Source organism: Botryllus schlosseri, chromosome 4 (assembly GCF_051294905.1).
Source record: "Botryllus schlosseri isolate E-star chromosome 4, Bs_hap1, whole genome shotgun sequence".
Lineage (NCBI taxonomy): Eukaryota > Metazoa > Chordata > Ascidiacea > Stolidobranchia > Styelidae > Botryllus > Botryllus schlosseri.
This window is the reverse complement of record NC_137239.1, coordinates 18,266,488-18,277,542: the sequence shown is the minus strand read 5'-3', so window position 1 is coordinate 18,277,542 and position 11,055 is coordinate 18,266,488. Positions and strand designations below refer to the sequence as shown.

The following is an 11,055-nucleotide window of genomic DNA, read 5'->3' as shown; positions in this document are numbered from 1 at the left end:
ACTATATTTCCACGTTTTAATACAACGACTGTGCGAACATATACGACTGTAATAGCAAATGGCAATAAAATATTGATTGTGCTTGCACGTCGTTCGTCGTACTTGTAAAAGGTTTCCAAAACGCAAAATACGAGTTTGATATAATCGCATCTGTATATAGGTTATGAGGTTGTAATTAATCACCCTTTTCCTTTTAGTTGATTATAAATATATATAAAAACGTCATTGAAATTCGCATCAGAAATCGCTCAGCTGGCACGAATCTTCATAACAATCAAGTGGGAATCTACAAATAAAAATGATGGTCCAGTAGAAATGTGTGATCTGGTAGCCCGCTTACAGTACAGTGATGAGACACAGTTCGTGCACTAGTAAAGACCGAACGGATTGATGCCAGCAACTGACACATTGATTAATTTCGGTAACCTAGATATTTGCATATATGACATAAAATATCCAAATAGTTAGTATGCAAAAGTACCCAGCTGTCGCAGGTCAGGTATAAGCAGAGGTGGTTGAACTAGACATCGTTGCTACCCACGTAGAAGTAATACGGTCAATTGGTACGGAATTACTGGTAAAGTAGCAATCTTCATTTCACTACTACTTCAAGTAGTATGAAGATCTTAAACTTGCTCGTCTAAGTCTTTTTTTAAAAGTAGCTTTGGTCGATGAGTCGCATACTACTTTTAGCAGTCAAAGGCAGAAATACCGAAGACAGATGCAATTTTCGAAACTAAATGCAGTTGTCTTGATACGGTCTAGTTGACATGACAAAGTCGCTGATAATAGTTGTTGCAGCATACCACAAAACTACTGTCAACCTTACACAATACAAAGTGTAAAAAGAAAATAGTTTTTCCTAAACAAATTATAAATGAAAGTATAACCTAGAACATAACCACCTTGAGTAAGGGGTACAAGTATGCAAAACCGACTTGAGACTTGAGAGTACTCGTAAAAGGCAGCATTATTTCGTTTCTGACCCTTCTGGATATAATCTATGACACAAATGCTAATCATATAGATGAATAGAGTTCAAACAAACTTTATTTAGGCCTACAATAATAAAGAAAAATAGCGTCAGCAATCTATATTTGAAACCAATAAAGTGTCATTCACATATGACATTGATAATCGTGAGGTACAGGTATCTTGGCAGTAAGAACTCCGCACAGTCAAGTTCTAATTAATTGTAATCTCCGTGTCATCCGGTGGCGGGCTTCCAGTATGGGATATCGATTTTACGCGCTCTATATTTCCGTTTCCGTCCACGATTTTCGTGAGAGTATTCGTCTGGATTTTCCACATCACAGACGTAAACGTTGACGATCGCCTCACTGTGTCCTTCTGGCAGATATAAGTGAAGCAGTCGTCCGAACGCGCGCTGTGTTCCAGTATGGCTTCGGTGACATTCCCGGTATCGATGCAGCTGTCCATCTCTTTCGGAGTCATGTTTGTTTGCAGAAACAGGTGGAGATAGGACGACGAGACGAACAATGTTTCGCGTATTACGCTGTGAAATAGAGCGGAGGTTGAGCGACAAGAAATTAGGTTTATATTCATTTGAATAGAATAGCCTACCTCTAGAGCTGGGCAAAATCGATCCCGAATCGGATATTAGGCTTCAAGTCTATTCGATTATCACTCAATATGACGTCAGTACATAATGGATGATTTGGAAATTTCAAATACGTACCTTTTAGGCGACCAAAAATAAAACATTTCCAGTTCTACATCACATTATTCTAATTTGGTATATTTCGACCATACCCATTTCATTGCACGTTGTGACAATGCTTTGGGTTGATCACTTCAGCTGCATATTTTGAGGCTATGATGAAACCAATAGACCAGCGGTTCTCGAACTTTTGTCTTCGCGCACCCCTTTTGGACCGTCACGGACCCCCGCGGTTCCCCGGATGTTTTAGTTCACATTTAGCTCAATTATCGTGCAATCGTCATCTGTCCTGTGCAAATGATGACATACAGCAAAAAAATACTTATCTTGAAAATAACATCATTTATGTAGAAATTGGGTGGACTTTTATTATGTCAAAGCGGATTTTGCAACTGTATGTCTTGAAAATTCGCGTCTTCGATTTGATGTGAACGAGTGCTAAAAATCCATTTCCACAAAGATATAGGTGGCTGTGAATGTAATAATAACGTGTAACGCTTGCACCGACACATTTGGGTACGATCGGAACAAATATGGCACCAAAATTAACAAACAAATTTTTTCAATGAACATATAACACGTCAAGCCTGGTTAATGGTCATTTATATGTAGCAGCTCATCTTGAAGAAAAGATTATATCACAGGAGAAAATGGATTTTTGTAAACATTTTGAAATCACTATGATTGACCTTGCTAATCCAACTTTATATTTTCCCATAATCCCCAACAAAACATCCCTAAACAGCCAAATATTTGCATCAGTATACTATTGGCAATTTGACAACTAAAACCGAGTCAGCACAGTAGGATATTTCATCTCAGACGGGCATTCTGTTGACGTGACTTTTGTATTTTTACTAGTAATGAAGCGAAACCGCCACGTGATTTTCCTAATTTATAAAATACAAATTCCGTTATCGACTATGTTGTAAATTTAGAGGCTTCGCGGACCCCCTGAAAATGCTTCGCGGACCCGTGGTTGAGAACCACTGCAATAGAGGTTTCAAACCATTCCAATTAGGGAATGAAGTATCGAAACTGGTATTTTAGTATTCGAAAAGATCGGCTTTGACTCTTCGACTGGAATCATTAGCCTACAATTAACACTCGATTACGATTGGATTACTCGAAATCCTTGTCAAAATAGAAATAAAATGTGTACAAGACAGGGTTGTAATGACTCGAGTCAGACTCGAGTCGCAATTTTTTTGGTGACTCGACTTGACTCGAGTCATTTCCTAAAAAATGACTCGACTCAACTCGAGTTTATTTGTGTATTGACTCGACTTGTACTCGAGTCATTGCACATGACTAGGACCAAGTCATATGACTAGGTCCACCATCACAGGCATTTCATTGTAATTTAGAAGAATTGTAAAGTTATCACACTATTATAATTTCGTCTATCAGTACTGGTTCTTGAAAATGCTAACATAAACTGTTAAAAGTAGGAAAATTAGTGTATTATGAATGCGAGGCATTCGATATCACTGAGCAGAGTTGTGAAAAGTGGGTTTCACATGACATTTACTTGGAACTGAACGGTCAGTACAATGACTTGGACTAGGACTCGAGTCAAAACCCTATGACTCGGACTCGACACCCTACTGCGTGACTTGGACTCGGTGGTGAATTGAAAATGACTCGACTTGACTCGAGTCAAAACTATAAAAGTGAGATTGAATTGTGAGTTGTGACTCGGAACCTTGTGACGTGGTTACAACCCTGGTACAAGGTGAATGGTTTTGCCTCACAAACTGTAAAGTAAAAGTGCAAGTATGACGTAAAAAACAAAACCACTTTGTTTGTTTGTTTGTTTGTGGTATCCATGATGTCTGTCGACTACTATGTTCATTTACACCTGACCGATATTGTTCATTGTTTTCCGTATCTGCCGACTTATAGCACGGCCCACCTCTAGGCTTTTTGTAAGACACCGCTTACGCTTATGAGGTGGCGAGGTAGTATGCCGAACGTGAAACAAGTAAACATGTTTGAGTCCTCCTAAAAAGTAAGTATACTCGAGTACTCCAGAACGCAGCGACTTATAAGAATTAGCATGTTTTGCCAGGATGCCATTAATAAATTATTCGAAACCATCAGACCTTGAGGCCCAAACGAACGTTGCATATAGTATGCGAAAAGTTATCAGATCAATAATGTTTAAATTTAAAGCAGTACCTGCGCATGAATTTCTGCAATTTCTGTCGCCGCTCATTCAAAAACGAAGTGTTGAAGTTCCATATATACGACTTTGGAGGTAGATGCGGCGGCTTCGGCCTGCGTGAGAGGCATTAATATTGGCATTAATTACAAATACTATATTGGGCCGTGGCTGTACACTATAGTTGTTCGCAACCTTTCCTTAATTTCCAACCCAACCTAACCGTTGATTTGGCACAACGACGCTTCACTGAGACCATGAAAATAGCTTCAACGTTTATATCGATGTTTCCCGAATTTATTTTTACACTACTGGGATTCTGATACCACTGGTTCAGGTATACAATTATACAAGGTTGCATGCATAGTGCACAATAATATAAAATGACAGTGATACCAAGTTGAAAATTTATTCCGGTTTTTGATACAACACGCTTGTCACGATGAACGTCCAGACGAATTCGTTGGTTGACTTTCATGACAGCAAGCACTCAAAAAGCAGTCTCGCACAGATATTAGAGATGTACAATATCAGGATTTTGGATTCTAGCGGGACAGGAATCTTGCAAGTTTTTCTCAAACAGGATCAAATCCGCATTCTCATTTTTGCCCGACAACCGGATCCGGATCAGGACAGGATTTTAAATTTCCAGTGCATGAAAGTGAATTTCTGTCGTTTACTTCGATATTTTGTATGAACTTGGACTCAGCTGGCTTCAGCATTGCACCACCTTTTCGAATAATCGCTTATAGCTAACTTCAATGCATGGTATATATGGCATGGTGATTATAAAATTTCAAAACTATTCACGATCTCTCAAAAATTCGGGAGGTAATTCATAAATTCAATTTCCATGTTGACGGCCGCTAACACAGACTAATTGAATTACGTGTCGACGGCCGCAGGTTTAGGCCAGAGATGAGCGGATTTGATATTTCTATGTCCTAATCCAATCCAAATCCGAACCTTCAAATCCTAATCCTAATCCTAATCCATAACTTTTCCATATTCAAGTCATCATCATTGGTTTATTATCATCATCATCATCATTGGTTTATTAGCAATTTTATCAGTTCAATACACCACAAAAAATGCGATACAATGAATAGAAAGGAAGATGTCGAAGCGACTTGGATTTGTCAATGGAATCGGACACCCACCTTGGCCTAGGCGTAGTAAAGAGGAGGCATGCACACTGAATGAAAGTAAAGAATACAGTATAGAAAAAGAAAGCGACAAGAAATAGGGCGGCATGTCATGGGAAGCGAGATCGATAGGTCAGTCGTGGTCCGGTAATCTTGAGGATGGACTGTATTTATTTAGTAGTAATTGCTTGTATTTCGACTTGAATGTGGACATGCTCGTCGACTGTCGGATGGCCGGCGGGATACTGTTCCACACATCAGGTCCGGCATATTTGATGGAGCGATGATCTTTTCGGTCGATCATATGATATTTGGACGACGTGGACGCGCGTGTGTTGTACTTGTGCGCTTTTGATTCAGAGGTAAAGAAGTCATTGAAATATTCGGGGCAACGACCGCAGTGAAACTGATACATAAACTTGGCGATTTCTAGTTTCCGCATATCTTCTATGTTTAGGACGCCGAATCTCTTCAGCAGCGACTTATTGGATGGGCAGCCAGGCCCCTTTGGGGCCCTAGCTATGATTTAGCAATTTTATCAGTTCAATACACCACAAAAAATGCGATACAATGAAAAGAAAGGAAGATGTCGAAGCGACTAGGAGTTGTCTATGGAATCGGACACCCACCTTGGTCCATGTCCAATCCTAATCCGATTCCAACTGGAAATTCAGAAAAAAAAACTAATTTATGCAATGGAGGGATTCGAAAATTTTCTTTTACAACCAACGATTCACTTGATTCAGTATTACCTAGTAACCATAAGTACATTAATAACTGATTTGAATAAAGTTTGTCGCCATTCGCCACACGACATTTCAATCTCCCAGAAAATAGATAAATCCAATCCAAATCCGTTCTGAAAAAAATCTCTAATCCAAATCCAATCCAAATCCGACAAAATTTCACAAGTCCTGTTTTTTCAAAACCTAATCCTAATCCATGCTCATCTCTGGTTTAGGCAAACTATTTACTTTTTACAAATTGAATTTTGAAGAGCTTCTTGGAGGTACGGAACTTCAATATACAATTGAATAGTATATTCATATAGAAATAAACCCGAATATTTTTGGCTGACACTCGTTAGGGGTAATTGTCAGCAACTAGTAGAGAATTGGAAAGAACATTGTATATCAAAAATCGTATCACAAAATATGACGTCACCAGCATGAAATTTCAAACGAGAGAGCGTTCAATGTACTATTTTTAGGTGGTACAAGAACTCCTTTTGTTGACATAGTTTGGGTTCGTGTATTTTGATAAAAGTCGACTCCAAAGCACTCAAATGGGAGTGTGAACGGCCCCTCCCAACGACGCGAAATCTGTCGTCTCGATAATTATTCGCACAAATCGGATTATCTAATAGATGTTTGTCGATGGCAGAATTAATTGCCTTTGATCTGTCAGCATCAAGCTTAAGCGGATGAGTTAAGGGTGAGTTTCTCACCGAGCCTGATATTGAATTTTGTAAGGTAGAAAGTGGTTTCGGGGTATGCTTTCATTACTTGTATCGGTGCATTTGTCATGTCAACTGGACGAACCCCTGCATCAGGACAACTGAATTCGACGACAGGGGCAAATAGATGCTCAACCTTTTGTAGGATATTTTCGGATTTTGGACATTTGTGACGGAAGAAGGATCCAGATTGGACCACGTTTCCATTTTCTCGAACAGGATTGGATCCGGATCCCGGGATAAGCCATGATCCGTAATTCTCAAAACAGATATGCAGCAAATAGAATCAATGAGTGAAACGCTTTGTCTTTGCTAGAATCACAACCAGCAGAAATTGAGACTTCATAAAGACTATATATGATTTGACAAGTCATTTCAAATTTAGATAAATCATACCGTCAGCAAACAAACTTAACAAAATTTCAAGCAATAGGTGATGCGGTATCAGCGCGGGTATGATTAGTAAATACTGACGATGTTCTTCACACGGTGTCAACGAAGCTATCGCATGAGATCGCTAGAAATCTTTAAGCAGCAGTTGTAAACCGTAAGTCGATACAAACGCAATCCGTAATGAAAACAAATGAGGCCGGCCAATCATTTTACCGAGATTTAACTTGAGTATGTGACGCAGAATTTCTAAAATGATGTACCGGTGACATGCGATTGTTATCTGAGAGAGTCGGAAGCAATTCTAATCATTATACCTTTAACAGATTATAAATCAATCGGGTTCGCGACGGGTCAAGAAGGCCACTACTTACACTTACAGAGGTCTTAATAAATTACGACAGCCTGATATTTGAGAGCAGGTTGAAAGATCATGAACTGCTATTCGCTACCTAAACATTATGCAACTGCTTACGTATATCGCAAACTAAATAAATGGGACCTGCACTGTGATTGTTATACACATACAATACGATCCAATGCTTTTATTTAGCATTACTCGAGGACTATGCAAGAATGGCTGTCGGTTTTTTGAAATGCTTATCTATATTTGTTCCGTGGTCCGAAAGGTGGATTCATATCGGCCCACTTGGCAATCATGGTGTTTGTACCGTCGTTGACAAGGTTGGGTCTGGGTCTGGGTCTGTTGTCAAAATTATCCATGCGCAAAGTCAGCATATGTATATTTTCGCGATTCTAGTGTTTTGGCCCTTATAGCCCACTTAAGCGTATATTAAACGTAACAGACTAAGCTAAATTGGAAACCGACTGCCATTCAAATGTTGCACTTATTTGCCGGCCTTACACTAATGCACAGTGTACACCCCTCTACCAGACCATCATACCACCGAGGTAATCATATCACACTTACATGCACGGAGACCTCCGTAACCGGTGTCGTAACCATACGAAGTCCGAATATCTTCGGCTAACTTTCGAATGCTTCAGGGTAAATGAAAAGCTATTCGTCTGTGAAACATAGGCCACACAATTATGCAAATATTGAACGTTTTGCGCAGTAGTTTTCTTATATACACGCACATAGTAAGTAGCATGCATAATTGTATGTATACGCACATCTATTTCAATATGATACTCCACATGTTTCCGTTTGCCGTCTTTCTTCGGAATAATTCTTGGTTCTCCCACCTTCAACTCGATGAATTCCTGGATTTCGCAGGGCAATAGAGTAACCGATTCGCATGACATGTCCATTTCACATGCCGCGTCGTTCAGCTACGCAATTCTATGCAAGTCTGGTTGGTCTGCTACTAAACTGCCAACTACAATATTACAATAACACCGACAGGCCTGCGATGTACAATGTATGCTACAAGTTGAAGTTGCACAAATGGACAATTCAGTTTATACTGATGGCATGTGCGTCGTGTCAGCTCGTCTATTCGGTAGCATCCAAGTGTCGACAAACATATAGTACAGTGATCAAATGGATTTGGTTTGAATCGTGGCATCGCGTGTTCACATCAAAAACGGAAGGAATGTAGTGCAATTACACACGCCGCTAATGAAGTAAAGTCATAAAGATTACTACATCGATCCTGCAATATTACATACGATTGCTCCATACCTCAATGACACTCGTTTCCGTGTCGGAATCCATGATCTTGTATTTCAGAGGTAGCGTATACCCAAAAGGCCAAAACGCAGCATTCATGCAGTGGGTATGACAGGCGATATACTTGTATATCGCCAACTGTTTACTATGAGTATGAACCGAATATTGCACTGAAGAGGCGCGAAATGGCGATGACGTGATAATGCAGCTGAATAGCCAACACTGCTGTTGGACCGGGTCAACCTTTTGGCATATGTGTTGAGATGATAAAGTTTTCGAAATGCAGCTTTCGTTGCTAATTATAATTAGCAATATCATTCATCACGTTCACAATGAATATGTAATCGCTATTTCGCTGATGGATCAATTACCACTTTAATATATATGCGTGTATTCTCAATGGTTATAGGATCATGCAGGTTAAAGATGTGGTATACCAGTTTTCTCAACGATCAAATTACCCTATCCACTCATTTCGAAGCATAACACTTAAAATTTACCTGTAGCGTACAACACAGAAGAAGATTGGATATCGACGACAATCTCCCTCCGCTGTAACGACTTCAATCAGTGCGGGCCTAATTCGTTTCTACACTTCATTCAACTTTACCTTAATTTGATCTCAATACGCCAGACACTAAATTTGTTGATAAAGGCTCTTTGTAGCGTAACAAACGCCTCGCACAAGCACTGAAACACTATTTATCCCTATAACGATAGCTTTAAACTTCCCATGTTCTGTTTGTTACCGAGTATCGGTACGAGTATATGTTGTCAAATTGCTTCACGACGGCCACTATTTTCAAAGCAAATAAATGCCGGAAATGGCCCGAACGTCCATCCCTTATCTTGTATTGCTAGGTCGTTTAAGACTTACGCGCGAACCACTGAGGTAAATAAAGAGTGGGCGAGCACGCGAGCAAATAACGCGATAGACGAAAACGAAGTTTTTAGAAGAAGTTTGTTTAAAATACGTACAAAGATGCGATATAGCGTGGACTTCGTACTTTTTCGGATCGCCGCTTTTCCGCCACTTATCATTTACTTCACGAATGAAAAAAGTTACTGAAAACTACGAAGGGCAAACTCTGTCGTACTTGATGAGATAACGACGGCGGCTTATCATCACCTTAGGTCAAATTCTATTATATAACAGTCTACGAAACATGCGGATATGTTCAAGAAATGATATACCAATATAATGATATATAGCCTACAGATATGAAGCAATAACGCCGCCTCAAAATGTCTTGAGCTCATTGCCGCATTTGTTGTAAAGTACTGAAAGTCGATATAATGCATACAGTATATACAGGTTCTATGTTATACGTAGGATTTCATAAGTTTTAAAGCCTTAAGCATAATGTCACTAGCTGCGATATACAAGCAGGTAAAAGTAGTCAGTGTCACTACGTCAGTAGAAGTATAACGCCGTGAATTTCTACTCAAATTCAAGTTGAAGTAGCAATTTATGAGATATGACAAAACTAGGTCTACTTCGAGCGGAAGTAGAAAATGAAAGTACTCAAGTTAATAGTTTTCAAAGTTATATTTGGTCGAACATAGTATACTTTCAGCAATAAATAGGAGGTCGCTAACTATTTAAATTGCAAGGATAATCATCACGACCAATGCAAAATGACTAATGCTACTATACGAATTGGTACAATCTACGAACATAAATTCAATTGCACTGATACAGGCGTTATTTCCAGAGTTTCTTATGACAATTTCACTAACGGAAGTGATTAAAATACATCTCAAAAGTACTTTCTACATGGAAAAACCCGAAGTTGAAAAAGTATGTAGTTTTGGCTAGAAAATGATCAAGTAGATGTGGAAATAGTGAAACAAACATGACCACTTGCGTGAGTACTGAGTATAGTGCAAGTAGGCGAAGCCTACTGGACTTCTCTTAAAACGTAGAAGTATGGCCTATACTACGTCGTGACCACCTGGGGTTGTCATGTCGGGCTCGTGTAGTGTTCACACGGTCTCATATAGGTATAAGTATAAGCCCATAGGTGACCCTTACACTCTTATCGCTAAATCCAGGCCGCCTGCAGTTGACCAGGACTATGAATAGAGGACAACAGGTAGGCCTACATAAATACACGCTTAATATGGCAAAAGATGTTGATAAAAATGGGGTCGCATAAGGTAGGCGTACATACCCACAGACACCAACCTGACAACATCTTGTAAACCGCAGTGCCCCAATGCAATCTAAAACGGTTTGTATCAGAAATTTTTAAAAACACTATCTGAAAAGACGCATCGAGCTTTCGCGACAACAACTGCCATTCTAATAGCCTGCATTAGCTGCTCAAAAGTAATTATGTTATGAAGCTTCAAGTGTTACCACTACACTAGCCAGTGATGAGGCCCGGAATTACCTGAATGATTCATCAATTCCTAATCGAGTATTAGGCGTTGACTATTCGAGAATATCACTTGTGACATCACAGTAGACAGTATTAATGACGCGGAAAATTCAAATATGCATCTTTTTGCCAGTGATTCCAAAACTGTGTGCCTCTACACAATTGAATGGTATATTCATATTGAGATAAACCCGATTTT

General features: G+C 39.4%; 1 protein-coding gene across 4 annotated transcripts; it reads right to left on the bottom strand.

Moving 5' to 3' along the window:
* Window positions 1-9,496, bottom strand: LOC145437209 (sorting nexin-10-like). Of its 4 annotated transcripts, XM_080314398.1 has the most exons (6): window positions 8,973-9,496; window positions 8,485-8,715; window positions 7,974-8,063; window positions 7,768-7,865; window positions 3,863-3,961; window positions 1-1,516 (listed from the first exon to the last, which is right to left on the bottom strand). In XM_080314398.1, exons 2-6 carry the CDS (start codon window positions 8,569-8,571, stop codon window positions 1,186-1,188), a joined length of 705 nt encoding a protein of 234 aa, XP_080170524.1. In that variant the 5' UTR covers window positions 8,572-8,715; window positions 8,973-9,496; the 3' UTR covers window positions 1-1,185. The 4 variants fall into 4 exon arrangements, with proteins under 4 accessions (XP_080170524.1, XP_080170525.1, XP_080170526.1 ...); XM_080314399.1 differs by lacking the exon at window positions 8,485-8,715 and having other exon boundaries at window positions 7,974-8,142; XM_080314400.1 differs by lacking the exon at window positions 8,485-8,715 and having other exon boundaries at window positions 7,974-8,132.
* Between the last annotated feature and the right edge of the window lie 1,559 nt (window positions 9,497-11,055).